The sequence below is a fragment of the Vipera ursinii genome (assembly GCF_947247035.1).
Source record: "Vipera ursinii genome assembly, chromosome: 2".
Taxonomy (NCBI): Eukaryota; Metazoa; Chordata; class Lepidosauria; order Squamata; family Viperidae; genus Vipera; species Vipera ursinii.
This window is the reverse complement of record NC_139513.1, coordinates 195,843,699-195,862,552: the sequence shown is the minus strand read 5'-3', so window position 1 is coordinate 195,862,552 and position 18,854 is coordinate 195,843,699. Positions and strand designations below refer to the sequence as shown.

The following is an 18,854-nucleotide window of genomic DNA, read 5'->3' as shown; positions in this document are numbered from 1 at the left end:
TTATAACATGCAGACTGGCAAAGTGGAATATCCTCACCCCCTGTGGCACTCATGAATAAAGACCTGCCAGGGATCCAACGTGTTACAATGGCAAATGCGTATGCCACTAACAAATGCACTCCAAGCTTATGCTTCATATGCCAAGATGGGATACTTACTCATGAGTAGTTCTGCATATCTATAAAAAGCAATAATTGGTTCTTCTACCCAAAGACAGTATAGATTCCCCCCCCCGCCCTTTCCAAAAACAAATACATGTGCAATACTTCAGGAGTTCCAAGAGCTGCTTATGCATATTTGCATAAAAATGCATCTACATACCATATTTGTGCTGGCAATTTGGTGCACTGCTCATCCACAATATTTAGTGCATGACTCTGGCCTTACTTTGTACTCCAGTAATTTTCTTCTAGGTCTGAGTAATTCTGTTATCTCTTTGAATTGGATATATTTATTCCTATGACTGCTTCTGGTGCCAAGACAACAGAATAAGATGTCTAACAAAGCAAACTATTAGTGAAATCTCTGCATGAGTCACTGCATTGAGAGCTTGCTTTGTTTTAATGAAATAAATGCAAGAACTTAATGACAGCAGTTAAGTTTCCTAGTCCAGTTTTCTTTTATCAGACCTGCTACCTTTTAAACTAAACTTTTTTAGATATGAAGATTAAGTAGATTTTCAGTTTTATTCTGAAGAGAATGCTGCATCAATTGCGTGGGATAAACTATAATATCTCTTAGCAAATCCTATGTATGTACTATGTATGTACTCAAGTGAGTAGATTACAATATATGCCGTATATGCAGATAGTCCTTGACTTACGACCATTTGTTTAGTGACTGAAGTTATAAGTATGTAATCAAAGTAACCTATGATTGTTTTTCACATTACAATCATTGCAGCATCCCTGTGGTCATGTGTTCAAAATTTGGATGCCTAGCAACTGGCATGTATTTATGATCACTGCAGTTTCCTAGGATCATATTTTGCGACCTCCTCACAAGTAAAGTCAATGGGGATGCCAGATTCACTTAACAACCTTAAAAAGAAATTTTGGGTTCAGTAGTGGCTGTAAGTCGAGGACTACCTACTTGGAAGACTACAATATACTGAAATAATTTGCATAAGTATATTCAGCAGAGATCATTGGAGATAGGCAGTCCTTCAAATAGCGCTATACCATGAAGGGACTTACAAGTCATAACCAGCATCATGAATTGCATCCATAAATCTACTGGCCACAAACGCAGCTTGCAGAACATAACATGTGTACCCTACATTGCAGTGCTGCATTCTGGACCAGCTACAGTTTCTCAGTAGTCTTCCAGAGCATCCCCATGTAAAGAACATTACAGCTGTCCAATTGGTAAATACAATAAGGTCAGAGAAATATTTCTGCCTTATCGCCAAAAGATAATCCTGGATATGGACTCTCACCTATTTCATTAGTTTGCTTCTCTAAGTTCCTCCAATGGGGCTCCAGCTATCTCTTTGGGAGCTTTATCTCCTGGCATTCCTTGGTAAGCCAAGGTGCAGTCCACAATTGACAGACAAGAAGAGGCCACAAAGAGCAACATGGTCCAACATGTAGTTATTACAAGCTGTGACCAAGGCCTCTGCCAAACTGCCCACTCTCGTTCTGGAATCTATCTGGACCCATAAATTGCTTTGGGCAGACCAGTCAAATAAGCTTTATCTCCCTACAGCACAGGAGGTGGAGGTGTAGCACCAGTAAGCCAGAAGCCAACCAGAGAGGCAGACATTTCTTCCAAATTGTTTTAGAAGGAGAGGCCTCATTGATTCTTGAACTAAAACCATACAGAAGTGGAAAAGATGATTAGTGAAAACATAACGGCTGCTGTTTACAAGAGATGGCTTGATATTCTCATTTGCTGGCATATTTTTCTAAGCAGTGATTTTCCAAATATACCGTATACTTTAGGATTCTCAGCATTTTAGGACTCCTAATTGAATAGATAACAGATAGTGTGGAGACTATACAGACACATGTCTGAAAAGTTCGTCTATCATCAAGTTTTTCTTGCACTGTACAACCAGCCAGATGAGTGTATAGCACTTCAAGGACGTATTTCCATGAGACAGAACTGGTAGAAAATTTCCATAGCCCTCATTAGTACACAAAGCAAATGAAAAACAAGGCATCAAACCCATTGTAAGATGTGCTGTAATAGATTCTATTCCTCTTCTGGGATATTGCAAGACACCAATTCAACCTAGTAATGTTTCTTTAAGAAACTTTAATTGGGAAGTCATAGATTAGAAACTAAAAGAATACTTTTTAATTATTTTGATATTTTAAAAAATATATCTAACTGCATTTTTAAAAAAATATACAGTTTTTTTTTAAAAAAGATACATTTCAGCAAGACAGGCAGACAGACAGATCCTTTGTAACTGAACTGACTCTGAGCTTTTTGCTGCTTGTTAAAGAACTCCAGGAGCATGATCGAAGCTAGTTTTTATAATAAAGCAAATTAAATACATAGATATTTTATATAAAGAGAAAACAATTTGTAAATGTTGTGTTCTCCTGAATCAACAAGAATACAGCTCATTCCATCATCTGCACCCTAATGAGTACTGTTTGGGATTGTGGTCTTAGTCATTCAAGCAATAACTGAATATTTTGTTAAGGATTTACAAAAATTGTAGTTCTTTAGAAAAGAGCCACTTAATTTTCACTCAAATGCAAGTCTGGAATGCCTGCTCTAACATGGTGCTGATTACAACATATACCATACGTATGTACAAATAATTGGCTAAAAATATGCAATTATCACTTGTGGTACTGCAGAACTTACTATATTCCTAACAAACAGTTGCCATCAAATGTACAACTGTCCAGAATGTTGCATGTTTCCTAATCTAGGAGTGGATGTAGCTTTATAAGATATTATTTTTGTGTGTATGTTATTGAAAGCATGTCAGAATAAAATGCTAGGTGTGGACTAACTCTGTGAACAAATAAGCTTTTATTTATTCTGAGAAGAAAAGGACAACTTATTGTATGTGTGTATTTCTTTTATTCAGTCATGTCTAATTCTTGGAAACTGCCAGGTCCGGTCCCAGCAATTTTCTTGGCAAGGTTTTTCAGGAGTGGTTTGCCATTGCTTCCTTCCTAGGGCTGAGAGAAGGCAACTACCCGAAAGCCACCAAGCTGGCTTTGTTAGAGTGAGACTAGAACTCATAGCCTCCTGGTTTCCATTCCAATGCCTTAATAATTACACCAAACTGACTATATATATTAAGCCCTTGCAGATTTTGGCAGTAGCTCAGATTCTACTCATTGTGGAATTAGAGGACAGATGCGACTGAGGCTTTGCTAAATGGTAATGCATAACTGCAAATAGCTCACTTGGTAAGAGATATGATAGCAACTTGCCAAGCAGTGAAGAGAACTGCATTCATCTCAGTCCTCTTTCCCATAGTGGGTGGATGCAGTGAAATTCTCTGAAATTTAGAAGGATATGCAGGTCATTGTCATGTCAGTTAGGAATCCAGTGATAGTGGATGATTAACTGATTATCCAATGTAGCATGTTGCTCCTTACTTAAAAAAAGCCCCGTCTAATTAGCCAAAAAGGGACGCGGTGGCTCAGTGGGATAGGATGCTGAGCTTGTCGATCAGAAGGTCGGCAGTTTGGCAGGTCGAATCCCGAGTGCCATGTAGAAGAGTGAGCGCCTGTTACTCATCCCAGCTTCTGCCAACCTAGCAGTTCGAAAGCATGTAAAAATGCAAGTAGAAAAATAGGGACCACTACGGTGGGAAGGTAACAGCGTTCTGTGCGCCTTTGGCATCTAGTCATGCCGGCCACATGACCACGGAGATGTCCTCGGACAAGCGCTGGCTCTTCGGCTTTGAAACGGAGATGAGCACCGGCCCCTAGAGTCGGAAACGACTAGCACGCATGTGTGGGGGAACCTTTAATTAGCCAAAGCATCAGGAAGCACATCCTGTTTGAACATACAAGTTGTGTTGAACTTCAATGGATCTTCTCAATATTCTCTTTCAAAATAAATATTTTATCATTGTTATTTCACATTTTTTTCTAGGCTTCTGAGTGTCTTGGCCAGATTATCACTTTCTCAGGAACGACAAATCTATAAATTTATTTAACTTTTGTTTTCTTTGTTGTTGTTTTTCTTCTCTCATGTAGCTATTCTTGGCATGCATACGTTGATGAGTAACCAACAATATTATGAAGCACGAGGGACTACAACTATAGTGAACAAAGAAGGATTGGATAGTAAGTAAGGTTTACAACACTACAATAATCTAACAAAGGGAGTCAAAACCAGCAGTATTATAATTATAGTTAATAAGACAATACAGATTCAGATTAAATCCAGATTCAAGAGAGGAAAGCAGATTCTGAATATGTGAGAGTGCTCTGGTCACAACTCTTGAAGAAGTCACATTAATTCAAAAGGTGCCAAAAGGTATGATGCATGATTCCACACTGTTCAGAATCACTTTTTATAATTCCGTGTGTCCTACATTGGATGATAAGAGCAGAAGGTAGTAAAAATAAAGGAATAAGCATGAGTTGCAAGTGTCTCCAAATATCACAGAGTCCTTTTGAAGATGAGTCTAATTAGCTGTTTTTTGGGAGGGCTTTTCACCAGTTGATTTAAACTTTTGTAATATTAAATAGGACTGCTTTTCTCCAAGCCTTGTCTCCATACCTACCTTCCTTCCTTCTTCTTTCTTTCTTCCTTCCTTCCTTCCTTCCTTCCTTCCTTCCTTCCTTCCTTCCTTCCTTCCTTTCTTTCTTTCTTTCTTTCTTTCTTTCTTTCTTTCTTTCTTTCTTTCTTTCTTCTCTTATTAAGCATCTCCAGAATCTAGTGCTTTTATCAGAATTACAAAAGCTGTGTTGTGTTGTTTGCAAGGCGAACTCTGCCCTTTTGTATGCATTTGTGGAATCACAACATGGGCATAAAAGCGGAAGAGCCTTTGTGGACCATACCTTTTAATCACTGAATCTTCTTTTTCCTTCTCAGAACAACTTTCCTCTTGCTCCAGTTCTATTCTAGTTGTTTTTTCTTTTTCTCTCTTTGGTGTGTGTTTCTATTGGAGGAAGGAGAATGTGTCTGCATATGTTTGTGAGAATGATTTGCATTTCTGGGTAAGAGTCAGAGAATAGATGGTATCTGGGGATAGTGTTAATTACGGTAAATCTGTGAATACAGCATCTGATCTGAAGACACTCTTATTTGAACAAGCCGGCCTGGCCTGATGGGGGATGGGTTGGGTTTTATGGTCATTTTTAATATTTGTATTTACTGTTTTTAATCGGGCATATGTTTAATTTCTTTTTAACTTTTGTATTTTTGTATTTTTTATATATTTGCCCTGTTCACCGCCCTGAGTCCCTCGGGAGAAGGGCGGTGTATAAATAAAATTATTATTATTATTATTATCTTATTTTACAAGCAATAATTTTAATTAGTAGTTCTTAATTCAGTTAACACTTTTTTTTGCTCTGTTTTTTTTCCCCTGCTCTGTTTTGAAGTTCTGGCAAATATCTGTACACAGAGAGAGAAAGATTGAAGTAGGTCAGTGGCTTATTGTCAGAACAGTAAGAATCTCCAGATTTGGTTTCAACTGGAGTCAGCAAACCTAGCTTAATAAAATGGGGAAACTGGGCATTGGATATGCTTGAATTATAAGTTTTTTTCTCCTTAGTTTTTCTTTCAGAGAATTATCTTTAATTTTTAGGTAAGGATATTAATGGTAGTTTTGTAATGTGTTTCCATAATCTGAATCCATATCTCCATCTTTGGGGTCATATGCCCTGGGAAAAGTCATTCCTTTGAAATAATCTCCAGGGAACGTTACTGATTAGTGCTTTCTATCCAGGGTTGATTATAGATTATAGATTATCTCCTCTACAGAGCAGATCACTTGAGAATGTGGAATTATTAATACTGTAGAAATGTTAAATTTATTTGTACTGGAGTTCCAGAAAAATACATTGATGAAAGAAATACTTTTTCTAAATACATGCTTATTTATTTATTTTTTATTTTAATTCCATTTATATCCCGCTCTTCTCCGAAGACTCAGGGCGGCTTACAAGCTTAGCAATAGCCTTCATTCTATGTATATGCCTGCTTATTAGGGCTTTCACACACACCCCCAAGCAGCATTATTACAAAGTCAGTTTAATTGCCCCCAACAATCTGGGTCCTCATTTTACCTACCTCGGAAGGATGGAAGGCTGAGTCAACCTTGAGCCTGGTGGGATGCGAACCTGCACTGATTGCAGGCAGCTGGTGTTACTTAAGGAGGCATTAGCCCACTGCTCCACCAAGGCTATAATATGAAAACTTTTTCTCCTATTTTCTTTTTTCTTTTTCTTTTCTGATGAGGGTGAGTGTTTTTCATGATATAGAATTTGTTATTGTTCACTAAGGAAGCAAATGCACTGTCAATGTCTACAATGAACGTATATTTCAACTTTAAAAAGAAAACAGTTACGATGAAGTACAGGGGAAAAAAAGGTTTCCTTCTCGGCATGCAGTTTATGCACCAAAAAATTTCTAAGCCTGAATTTCAGAAAACAAGGCATTCCAATGTATTTTCCCCTTTTCTTTGATTCCCAAACTGAAAAAAATAAATCTTAAAAACACAGTCCAAACAAAATCTATAAATCATATTAGTACAGCTGCTAAGCGACATAAGACATCATTATTGTACAAATTTATAAATTTATTTAAATTCAAATTCTTCAACATGGGTTGAAAAGATATGCTTGCATCTGTCTATTCTGTGCATCTGTAAGAGGCATATGAAAGCATTTTTTTTAAAAAAATAGAATAAAAAAGCAGCTTAGTTATCACACTACTAACGCTGAGTCTGTTCTGTGTGTTTCTATGCAACGTTGTAGACATTTTCATCACCACTTGGCCAATAAAAATTTAAAACTCCTATCAGGGGTTGGTGCTGAACTTATTTTAATTTATTTTCATAAGAATCCAGCATCAGAGAATCAGATTCTTCCATTTGTACCCCAAGTGAAACAAATGCTGTTAGAAAAGCTTTAGGAGATCAAGGTTGAAACCTACAAGATGAGTTAAGGTTGAGGTTATTACTCTTTCTTCATTGTATCACTAATGGCTGGTCAGAAGCAAATGGGCATAATAGATCTTTATCTCTTTCACTCATGTAGGTATAATTAAGCCTACACAGTACAAACCAGTTCCTGATGAGCCAAATTCAACCAATGTAGAAGAAACTTTGGAACGAGTAAAAAACAATGATCCAGAACTTCAGGAAATTAATCTCAATAATATTAAGGTACTTTCTACCTGGGTTTGCCTTGAGTAGGCAGAGGGGTCAAAGGGAGCTAATTTGTACTATGGTCTACGGTACGTAATTACTGTGCCAAAAAGATCATAAAGTCAGGCGTGACTCTTTCAATGACTGCCTTGCGTAATAACAGAAATTCAGGTTCTAACTGTGGTTGTAAGTCAAGGACTGTCTGCACAGAAATACACTCTTTTGGGGTTTCTTCACAATAAAGAGGTTCGCTATTGACCTCTTCCAAGATTTTTTCAAGACATCGTTGACTAACCTTGAATGGTCTCCCATTCAAGTATTTATTTATTCGTTTTTATTTATTTTATTAAATTTATATGCCGCCCTTCTCCCTAAGGACTCAGGGCGGCGCACAACAATAAAAATTAAAAACATGAAATAAATTTTTTAAAAAAGAATTAATAAATACAATAATTATATGACAATTTAAAAACCAGTAAAAAGCTAATTAAAACCGTAGTCAGTCCAGGCCCGCTTGTTGGAACAACCACATCTTCAGGTCACGGCGGAAGGACCGAAGGTCAGGGGTCGTCCGCAGCTCCAGGAGCAATTCATTCCAGAGAGTTGGCGCACCCACAGAGAAGGCTCTCCCCCTGGGGGTCGCCAGCCAGCATTGCCTGGCCGACGGTGCCCTGAGGAGGCCGACTCTGTGGGAGTGAACCAGGCGATGGGAGGTTGTCAATGGAAGCAAGTGGTCTCGCAAGTACCCCTGTGCGAAGGCCCCCCTGGTCACGGCCGTTAGATGATCATCCAAGTTGAGCCGTGAATCCAGGAGGACACCCAAGTTGCGAGAAAAGGCTTGCATGCCTTTTCTCAAGCTAAATCAAGATTTGCTATCTGCTGCCATCTGCATTCCCCTTTCCATGACCCGGGAAGCTCTAGTCTAGAGAATAAAGAAAATGACTTTTCCCTCCATTGACTTCTTGAAAAGGTATCTTTTTCACACCAGAACCACAACTGAATCATGAAATAGAAATTAAACTGAGATGGTAGTTCTAAAACAATATACCTAGCATTCTTTCCATCAAAAAGCAGCCAATCATTTCAGAGAAAGTATAGATGGCATTAAAGTGACAGATGCTTTCCCCATCTGTCTCTCTGATATTTAACATATGAAACAAAGCTGATGCTGCAAAGAAAATCAAGTGACTGCTGTTATTTACACATGTTTTGTTCAAGACACATTTTGGGGAATAGTTCTAAATCAAGGAAGGGTTATGGCAGAAGGACCAAAAGGACATACTACTTTCCAAGTGCGGTTGCTTGATTTTCTTTGCAATGTATTTTATCACAGCTTTATTCTGCCTGTTTTTAAAATGAAATTGAGGTTCTTACCTTCTGCTCCCACTCCTCACCTCCAGGCAAAATTGGTGGTTATATAAATTGAATAAATAAAAAAAATAAAAAATGCATTTATTTTCTGATTGAGATCTCAGCAGAGGAAAGGTAGCATAATAGAATAGAACTGGCATGTTTGAAATGGTTTACACTGGTATTACTGGATTTTGGAGATCCATGATTCCTTGGAATCTGTGGTTGTGTCCCAGTAAAAATAGCTCATCTAACCCTTGTCTGGTGTTTCTCTTTTAAAGGATATTCCTATACCTATTTTGAAAGCTTATGCTGAAGCTCTGAAGACTAACACCTATGTGAAAAAGTTCAGCATAGTAGGAACAAGAAGCAATGACCCTGTTGCTTTTGTAAGTGTCAGATGACTTACACCTAATCTTCTCAGGAAAGTTTTATTGGGATTGCCTCCTTTAATGACATTCTATTTGGTTGAAATGCAAGTCTCATATAAGAACCCTGCCTTTTCACAAGTGAGTTTAGAAGAGGGTGAAAGACATTTTGGTGAGGCATAGAATTTATTTATTTTAAAGAATTTCCAGGTAGCAAAAGTTATCAACCATTGGAATAAGTTGCCTCATGAGGAGTATATTTTTCTTCACTGGAGATCTTCAAATAGAGACGGAGTAGCCCCCTGTCCAGAATGCTTTAGCAGTTCCTTCAACGGAGCAAGAATTTGGGACTGTATGGCTTACGAGTTACACAGCTCTTTGAAATACACTATTTGTTACTCAAATGGTTGTGGCTTTGTTCTAATGAATCATACTTATCATAAGCTGTTTAAGTTATGACAGACGTGGTTGACAGAAACAGAAGAAATTGGGGCAACGGGTAAAGAAGTAAGGGGACTGAGTGCCTTAAGCTTCCCAAGCTGTCAACCTCTGAGGAACTCATTCTGTAAATTTTACAGTTGAAAAATCCACTGAAAGACTGCAGGTTCTTAAAAGAATACAAATTCCTAGAGCTAGAACATGGTTTCTTTAAGAAGGTAACTTATACTCTTCAGGCTTGTCATATGTTCAGTCTTAAACTGATTTTAGGTTCTTTGATAGCAGAGCTGTACTCTTTATAAAGAAATCTCTATGGCTGAATTCTCAGGTTAATCATTATCTAAATTTGAAGACTTCTATTGTTGCGAATGAAGGTAAATATACCGTATGTGTCCCAGGATAATGTTGCAGGATCCAAACTAAGTCAGTCACCGGGACCAAAGCTTTATTCTTACAAGCATTTTGGCTCTCTCTGGAGAAAGAGAGAGAGCTTCTCTGATGATGACCTCCAGGACAAGCCCAAAAGCTTGGAACAATAAAGTTTTGGTCCCAGTGACTGGCTTAGTTTGTACCCTACTATTTTCATATGTAATATAATCTTATGTTAATTTGTTCGTTATTAGATATATATATCCTGCCTTTGCTTTGTACAATTTCCTTGGGTAGTTGGTTGGCAGCTGTGAGCTGAACTAGCTAGGGATCTAATTTAGCAGGGCACCTAATATTCCTCACAACAACAACCCTGTGATGTGTCAGAGCTTCCTTGTGGGTTTCTCAGAGTCACCCAAAAGATAAAATAGAAAACTCTGGTTTGAGTCAGCAGAGTGGTTATGACAAAAAAGCGCTCTTGTATTAATGATGCTATCATTAAATCTTTGCTTAAAGTTATTAGCAACAATAAGTATTCTGCTTTTCTCTTCATTTTCTCTCTCATTGGAAGGCATTGGCAGAAATGTTAAAAGAAAATGGCGTATTGAAGAGCTTAAATGTGGAATCGAATTTTATTACTGGATCTGGAATCCTGGCCCTGATAAAAGCACTGCAGAACAACACAACACTAATTGAACTCAAAATTGACAACCAGGTAACCTGTGTAGAATAAGGTCAGCTTCCACCAGATTTTACAGTCTAAGCATTAACTGCCTCTTCCATTTTGATGCCGGGTTTTGTGTTACAACACTGAGATGGGAGGACATTTGAGGATTTTGGGGGAACAGCCAATGAGCATTACATATGCTTGGCTTTTACATTCAGCCTAGAGATGAAACAGGTCTGTCCAAATCAGTATTTCTTAATCTTCACAGCTTGAGGCTGTGTGGACCTCAAGTCCCAGAATTCCCCAGTCAGTATACACAACAAGTCCACACACAAGGATGATGGATGCTTCCAGGTGGCTACAGTGCTCTAGAAATGCCAGGTGTGCTTTCACTCTTTGATATCCTCAAATCAAAGGCTTCCTGTTGTATGGGGGTGGATTTTCACACGTGGCATAAAATGTCTTTTATTCTATCGTGTAATTCCTTAAATTGTTGGTTGCTAGAGCAATATATTATTAGAGCACAGGTTCCAAATAATTTTTGGTCTAGCTTCCTTTAGGGCAGGGGTGTCAAACTCGCAACATCATGTGACGTGTCATGATGTATCACGACTTTTTTTCCATTGCCGGCAATGGGGTGGGCGCAGTTTCGGCATGAAGCATCCGGGGCATGGGACGGCTGTTTGACACCCCTGCTTTAGGGTTTAACTTCTCTAGGTCTTAATTTTTCCCCAAACAAACCTGGGACTCCAAGATTACAAATAACCTTTTTAGCCTCTTTCTTTATATACTGCTCAAAAAAATAAAGGGAACAGAAAATAAGACATCCTACTATTAAATACAGTACATTGTGTTGTTTAAGTGTTCCCTTTATTTTTTTGAGCAGTATAGTTTGGTACGTTATCATTCCTCCCATCCCAGTCACAGGCAACTCTTCCTCCTATTGTATCTTCCCCTTTTGTAGCATAACAGAGGGGGGGGGGCATTCTGCTCTCTTCTGATGAACTTTCTCCTCTGCACTGCTACATCATGTAGGCATAAACCTGCCAGATAAGCAACTAAAATTAAAAAGTGCTTCTATGCATTTTTTTTCTATTTTTCTTTTAAGTGCCAGCTTTTGGGCAACAAGGTAGAAATGGAGATTGCCAGTATGTTAGAAAAAAACACCTCTCTCTTGAGGTTTGGTTATAACTTCACTCAACAGGGACCCAGACTTCGGGCATCCAATGCTATGATGAACAACAATGACCTAGGTAAGATTTATTTTTTCATAGAAGTAGGGGTACTTGGGGTGGTCATGACCATCCTTCCTGATCCGTTACTCCAAAAGATGGCATGTTTATATGTTACTCTTCTTAAACTGGTCACCTCTGGTTGAAAATTCTGGGAGTTACAATCCAGCACTACTGAAGAACATCAGGGTACATCAGCTGGTACAGAATGCAGCCGCGAGAGTTGTCTTGGGAGTCTCCCGGTACTCCCATGTTACACCTTTGCTCTGCGAGCTGCATTGGTTACTAGTTGTCTTCCGGGTGAGATTCAAGGTTCTGGTAATGGTTTTCAAGGCCCTACATGGCATGGGTCCGGAGTACCTCGGGGACCACCTGCTGCCGGCGTCAACTTCCCTCCGCCCTGTGCGTTCCCACAGAGAGGGCCTCCTCAGGGTGCCTCCGGTCAGAGAATGTCGGCTGGTGGCCCCCAGGGGGAGGGCCTTCTCTGTGGGCGCTCCGGCTTTATGGAATCAGCTGCCGGTCGAGCTCCGGATGGCACCTGACCTTCGCTCCTTCCGACGCGGTCTGAAGACCCATCTATTTGAACAAGCCGGCCTGGCCTGATGGGGGGTATGTTGGGGTTTTAATGGGGATTTTTATATTGTTATTGTTTTAGCTGGGCTACTGTTTAATTCTTTTTAATTTTTGTATCCTGTATTTTTTATATGTGCCCTGTTCACTGCCCTGAGTCCTTCGGGAGAAGGGCGGTATACAAATATAATAAAAAGATAAAAAAGATAAAGATAAAGGTTGGGAAAGATATTGTTTATTGGCTCCCTAGTGATCAGAAGAGTTTGCTTTCTTCTTATCTTTTTTTTTTAGTTGCGTCAATTTTCCTTCATTCAATATTTTTTGGGGTGGGGGAATGCTGGATTCATACGTGGGTAGGGTTTTTGTGAGGAATGGAGGGTGAATGTTGCTTGAGGTCAGATTTTTCAAAGGAATATCACAGATTGGCCATATTAAAAGGAGGGAGGCCAAGATTCTACCTAGAAATATAAAAGAACAAGCAAGCAAATAAATAAATACAAGAAGTGGACTCCTTGATTAGAGTCGCACCTAAAGTTTCTGTTTCAGTTGGAAGCTTCGGAATATGTGGAAATGTAGATTATTATTTCTGATTATTTTTTTTAATGAAAAAGTATCAAGACTTTTAAAGTGTGATCTCTTTGCCTTAACTTCCTGACTGCTATTCCTGCAGTATTCAAAAGTGTGAGTTTGGGATTGATATTGTTTAGTTTTTTTGATGTTGCCAAACTTTTCAGGAAAAAAAAACAGCTTTTGCCCAGGGGGATGTAATCAGTGATAAATAAACCTGCCTTCAGTTGATTCAGGGGGTTGGTCTGGACCAGGGGTAGGCAACCTTGGCTCTTTTATGACTCGTGGACTTCAACTCCCAGAATTCCTGAGCCAGCCATGCTGGCTCAAGAATTCTGAGAGTTGAAGTCCACGAGTCACAAAAGAGCCAAGGTTGCCTACCCCTGGTCTGGACCAATATTATCTGCTATCTTAACTTGCAGTATTTCTTCATGGACTTGGGAGATTTTTTTATAGAAATTATTTGAGTTCAGGCGAGAACAGTTTGCATGTAAAGCATGCAGCATATATAAAGAACATACAGAGATTACAAACTCTGTAACCCACAATGGAAAATCTTGACCTGTTGTAGAACTACAAATTAGCTTGAGCAATTCACTGGTGCTCATGGAAGATCAAGCCTGTTAAAAAAGAACCTGCACTGAAAAATATGTTGTGCCTGTGTTATACTGCACTCATGGAAATGTGAAGAAGAGATTATATGTAGCTCAGGGTTGAACTGTGGAGTCCTTGGTGCTCTCTGAGCTTGGTTCTTTGCTTGCAGACATTTCATTACTCAACTAGGTAACATCATCACTGATTATCATCACTGATGATGTTACTAGTTGGGTAATGAAGTATTTGCAAGCAAACAGCCATTCTCAGAGAGCATCAAGAATTCCACAATCTATGAAGCTTCTGTCATTGATTGGCTGAGCATACGTAAATAACAAGGAAAACTCCTATGCATGGGGAGGACCAAGCTGTCACAACTGTTTGTAGTACAGATTTTGTAAGTCAAAATAGATGTCAATTGGCTGTGGGACTGGTCTCAGTTGAGCTCCTTGGCGCAGGAGCTCTACATAAAATATCTGACTTAGTTCTTATTTGCAGCTCGCATACATCGATGTGATGGTCCCTGACATAACACCTCAGCCCCGGAACTGGAAGATGTATAAGTATAGATATCCTTGCAATCCTCTTTTGGCAACTACTTTACTCTCCTTCCCAGATTGGGAACCAGGAGTGCTTCTCTGCTATTCCACTTGGTTCTGACTGTCCCCTTGCACTTCTGTTCATAGATTTCTCTAGGATGTCCTTTTATTCTTTGGAAATAGCTCTCTTATTGGAAGGAAAATACCTCCTATCTTCATGGTTGAATTGCTGTGATTCACTCTTTCATTCTGTCCTTGCTCTTCCTTTGCCTTCTGCTTATACATATGTGATTGACTTTTGCAATTGAGTATCATGTGATTTCAGCTAGAACAAGAGTTGCTTAAAAACGACCTTCCTCAATGTAGACAGTCCCAAAGGTTTTTAGCCCAAGCACAGAATCCGACCAGGCCCAGGCCAGATGAGGTTATATGATGTTCTCCAGACATCATAACCTCTCTTAAAGCTCATTTCTCCATTAGGGTTGCCTTTATTGTAATGCCAGCAATTTAATCTGATTAAAAACAGGGCAGTGCTTATTTTTGTTAGGAAAAAACACTTGGTGTGTCTGTTTTGTGAAGAGCTACTTCAACAGCTGGCATTTAACTTGATTTTTCCAACTAGGTGAAGATTTTTAAAATGTTTATTCCCATGTACAATGTCTAGACCTTCCGTAGTGAAAAAAAAATTAAAGCTGTTGACCCTTTCAGCCCTAAACCAGAGCTGCCTTTTGCACCATTTCCACTCAGTAGCAACTCTTCTAACTAGAGTTGATTTTTCCCAAACAATCATAAAAATGGGAAACTGCAACCAGAGTTACTTAAGAATCCAACTTGAACTAATTTCTGCAGAAATTTGGACGGGGAGAGAAGGGGTAAAACAAACATGCAGAGTCCGGAATTCTTTTTAGTCTAATTGCAATGGACAGTTACATATTCTAGGCCAGGGTTTTTTCAAACTGGGTTCTGCAAGGATGTAAACTGAGTTTTGTGGAACTAATGGGATAAAAAAAAACTTTGCAAGGAGCAAAGGAAAAAAAAGCTTTTAATACAGTGGAGACTAAAACATACAAAGAACAGCTGCAAGACTTGAGTTTGGCTAAAGAAAAGAAGAAATAGGGGAGACGTGATAGCAGTATTCCAGTATCTGAGGGGCTGCCACAAAGAAGAGAGAGTCAGGTTGTTCACCAAAGCACCAGAGGGAAGGATGAGAAACAATGGTTGGAAACTGATCAAAGAGGGAAGCAACCTGGAATTAAGGAGAAACTTCCTGACAGTGAGGACAATCAACCAATGGAACAGCTTACTTCCAGAAATCATGGGCGCTCCTTCACTGGAGATTTTTAAGAAGAGGCTAGACAATCACCTGTCTGATACGGTATAGGTTCTCCTGCTTGAGCAGGGGGCTGGACTAGAAGACCTCCAAGGTCCCTTCCAGCTCTATTCTATCTGCTCTCACCTGAACAATGCTCTTCAGAGGCAGCAGTAGCAACACTGTCAATAGGACAGGGCTTGTCAGTTGACATGCAGAAGCTCTTTTGATCAGGGATTCTGATTTTTTTTTTTAGGAACAGGTTCTGCAGTCTGAAAATTTGGAAACACTTGCTCTAGACAGAGGGTATAGTCTTGTGTGTATTTGTTTCTTAGTTTAGCTAACGTAAGGATTACTTCTGATTTGATAGCTATAGCATTGCACTGTTAAATTGACATTTTAGAAACCTAGGAATTCCAGTTTTAGTCCTGGAGAAAGGATGTAATAGTCATTAGTACTTCACAAAAATGTGTTTTCCAAGAAAATTGATTAGCCACGATAAGGGCACAAAAGGAACCCTGGTAATTAATTCAGCTTAGGGTACAGTGTTTTCGGATCTTTGATTTCTCTCTTTAAATATCCAACAATAAATTGGTGAGGTTTGTTCAAAGATGATTAGATGTTTAGTATTCTAATTGTTACACCTAGGGTTACTTGCCCTTCTCCCTGGTCTTGTAATTCAAGAATTTAGAGTATTTATGGACCTCCCCATTTCTATACATAAGAAACGTATCCTGACCTCAACTGTATTTTTTTTCCTCAGTGAGAAAAAGACGACTTGCAGACCTGACTGGACCCATCCTTCCCAAGTGTCGAACTGGGGTGTAGTTTTGGTTGTACAGATGGGTCTGTAAGCTTGCCCTGGTTTATGAAGGCTTACGGAAGCAGAGCAACTGTGCGGTGATTTAATGCAGCTTGTTTTTTATATGACACCTTCGCACATGATAATTTTAAATTAAATAGTGATTATAGGCAAAGGTCTTCACTATCAATTTGTAGAATATAACATCTTTATTTTTAAAGAATAATTCAAAGTTTTACCCTGTTAACCATAAAGTGCAATTTTGGATTCTGGTGAAATATATCATCGCTCGGAAATAGCTTGAAGTTATAATTAGATTACAGCCTAGTTTTTGTATGGATTTATTTGTGTGTGTGTGTGTGTGTGTGCGCGCGTGCGTGCGTGCGCGCTTGGATATGCATGAGTAGTAACAATAAAAAGATGCAATACTGCTCTGTAAATGTAGCAGAAATGTTAAAAATATTTTATTTTCATCTTGAAAGAATTAGAAAGATTCTGCTAATCAGACAGCATTTTTATTATCCCAATATATATAATCACTTTAAAGACTTGAAAATTGCAACCAGCCAGCAACATCCAGAACCCTAAGTTGGAACTGAGTATTAGAATCATCTATTAAACAAAGCAGTTCTCAGCCCTCCAGCACAAAAATATGTAAGGCCACTGTTTGCCTAAGCCAGGGTTTCTCAACCTTGGCAATTTTAAGATGCTGACTGAGGAATTCTGGGAGTTGAAGTCCACCAATCTGAAAGGTGCCAAGTTGAGAAACACCGTCCTAAGCAATAAGCACAAGAAAGGCAGCTGCTGAATGGGATGTTGGTTATTTCTAATTTTCCTGAAGAACTGAAGTTAAAATATAGATTAAATCTGATAATACACATAAGAGTGTGTCAGGCCTCTTTATGCTTGCAAAGTGAATGTTTTTTGTATCGTGTTTCTGTTTCGCTATCTCTTAGCGATAGTCTCCCTGATCTAACAGGCTTTTGCAAAAAGCTGCATGGGATATAATGCTCGGAAGCTTTATTTGAGGTTTTGGATTCATTCCATTCCATTTGCTCTGCAAGAGCAAAGTAATTAGTACCTAGGCAAGATTTGCTAATCTCCCTGCACGGTTGATGGGGATACCTCTACTCACTGCACAAGTCTTCTACACTCCCTCGACAGAGGGTGACCTTACATTCTGCACAGTGGCTGAAACAGTTGACGCCATACAAATATGATTTTGCCTCTCTCTTGCCAAAAGAGGGTACCATTTCTTTTTATGTCTCCCACTTTACAGTGTCATGTTCTGCCCTCCTCAAATGGAGATTACAATTCCACAGCTAAGGGACATGGGGAATTCCCATCGATGCTCATGGTAGCATTAGAATCTGTAATGATTCAGAGCAGCAAGCATCCAGGAACAGGCATGGCTTTAATCTTTGGACTCATTGTTCATCTGAAGAAAGATTGGGGGATTTAAAACAGCACAAAGGATGACATTATTATTATTATATCTTACCTTTGTGCAATTTAAGGCGGTATACATAAAGCTTCCTCCTATTTACAGATAGGAGATCTTTTAAATGTTTAACATGCCCTTTAAACTCTGAAACATCTCTTCCCTAAAACTGGGGCAAGTTTGACTTGGGAATTGAGCAAAACAAGCACCTTATACTTCTGTCCCTAACACTCCTGAAAATGGATCAAAAGGTTAAACCCCTCTTTGTCTAATTATATAATATTAGCAATCCTAATTCCTATGTCCCAAAGTGTAATCCTCGGGATGAAAAAACTTGTCTAACGCTGCAATACGGCCCAACTCAACAGTCATGAGATCATATCCCATTAGTTCTGTTACTGGTAGTCAGCAACATTCATAACTGTACAGAATTCTATGCAACTTGTTAAAATTAATGGCGAATGCATTGTAACCTTCCCTAATGAGTTGAGACCCATTTTTCTATTTTTTTCACTGTAAATTAGGCCGTCCTAAAGCATCACATATTTGAACTTCAAGCTGTCTCGGTGAAAGACTCTAAATATGGTCGAATCTTTCCCCTCCATGCAATTTCTTCTGAGAGGAATCCAATCACACACTGAAATTTTGACTGCAGCTGGAACTGAAGATTTGCTCAACCGCCCCACACAATTAACTCCCTCAAATCCCATTAAAACACATCTCAAAACTGGCATCTCAGGCAATCATGAGGGAGTGTAACTTCAGGGGTTGTCAAATGGCGTTCCACGGGTACCTGCTGCCGGGTCTCTGTACATTCACATTCCTCTTTGAAGCTTCGTCCTGAAGGTGCTGAAGCCAGTGCTAGACCTTTCTCCTGGCAGAGAGGACAACAGGCTGTAAACCCTTTTTGTTGGCATCTCTGGCATGTCAGGACAAGTTGACGGCAGAGCTGGGTAGAGCAAAGACGGTACTGGTCCCAGAGTGTCCCACAGTAACGGCAAGCTGGAGGGGAGGAAAGCAAGCTTAGATTGTTTATGGTTACTGCTGACCCCATTTTTCCGATGATCTTAGGCAGAGCATGATAGGACTTACCGAGCTACCATTTACTATCCATGGTTTATTCAGCAATCCACAATGGATTGGAATTAGTTGCGACAGCTAAATCATAAGTTGTGCTTTATGAATACAGTGGTTTGGATCTCACAGCACATTTAGCTTAAACCAAACATTCCACATTAGTTGTTATGTACTGCATTTATTTATTTATTTTTTATTTTAATTCCTTTTATATCCCGCCCTTCTCCA

The 18,854-nt window shown here is 39.2% G+C and overlaps 2 protein-coding genes across 5 annotated transcripts in view; one reads left to right on the top strand and one right to left on the bottom strand.

Moving 5' to 3' along the window:
- The window catches only part of TMOD1 (tropomodulin 1), a 37,930-nt gene extending 19,701 nt beyond the window's left edge, over positions 1-18,229 (top strand). The window contains exons 5-11 of one of the 3 annotated variants that reach the window (XM_083355513.1): positions 4,179-4,268; positions 7,194-7,321; positions 8,935-9,042; positions 10,400-10,543; positions 11,604-11,748; positions 13,957-14,015; positions 16,070-18,229. In XM_083355513.1, the coding sequence (XP_083211639.1) occupies positions 4,179-4,268; positions 7,194-7,321; positions 8,935-9,042; positions 10,400-10,543; positions 11,604-11,748; positions 13,957-13,985 (644 nt within the window). In that variant the 3' untranslated portion in view covers positions 13,986-14,015; positions 16,070-18,229. Of the gene's footprint in view, positions 1-4,178; positions 4,269-7,193; positions 7,322-8,934; positions 9,043-10,399; positions 10,544-11,603; positions 11,749-13,956; positions 14,022-16,069 lie in introns of all 3 variants that reach the window. The other 2 variants (XM_083355512.1, XM_083355511.1) reach the window with 2 other exon arrangements.
- TSTD2 (thiosulfate sulfurtransferase like domain containing 2) overlaps positions 12,664-18,854 on the bottom strand; it is a gene marked incomplete at its 3' end in the record, with an annotated part of 28,056 nt that continues 21,865 nt past the window's right edge. The window contains exons 10-11 of one of the 2 annotated variants that reach the window (XM_083355509.1): positions 18,343-18,551; positions 12,664-12,755 (exon numbers count right to left, since the gene is read on the bottom strand). In XM_083355509.1, coding sequence (XP_083211635.1) covers positions 12,729-12,755; positions 18,343-18,551 — 236 coding nt within the window. Of the gene's footprint in view, positions 12,756-18,270; positions 18,552-18,854 lie in introns of those variants that run through there. The other variant, XM_083355508.1, reaches the window with a different exon arrangement.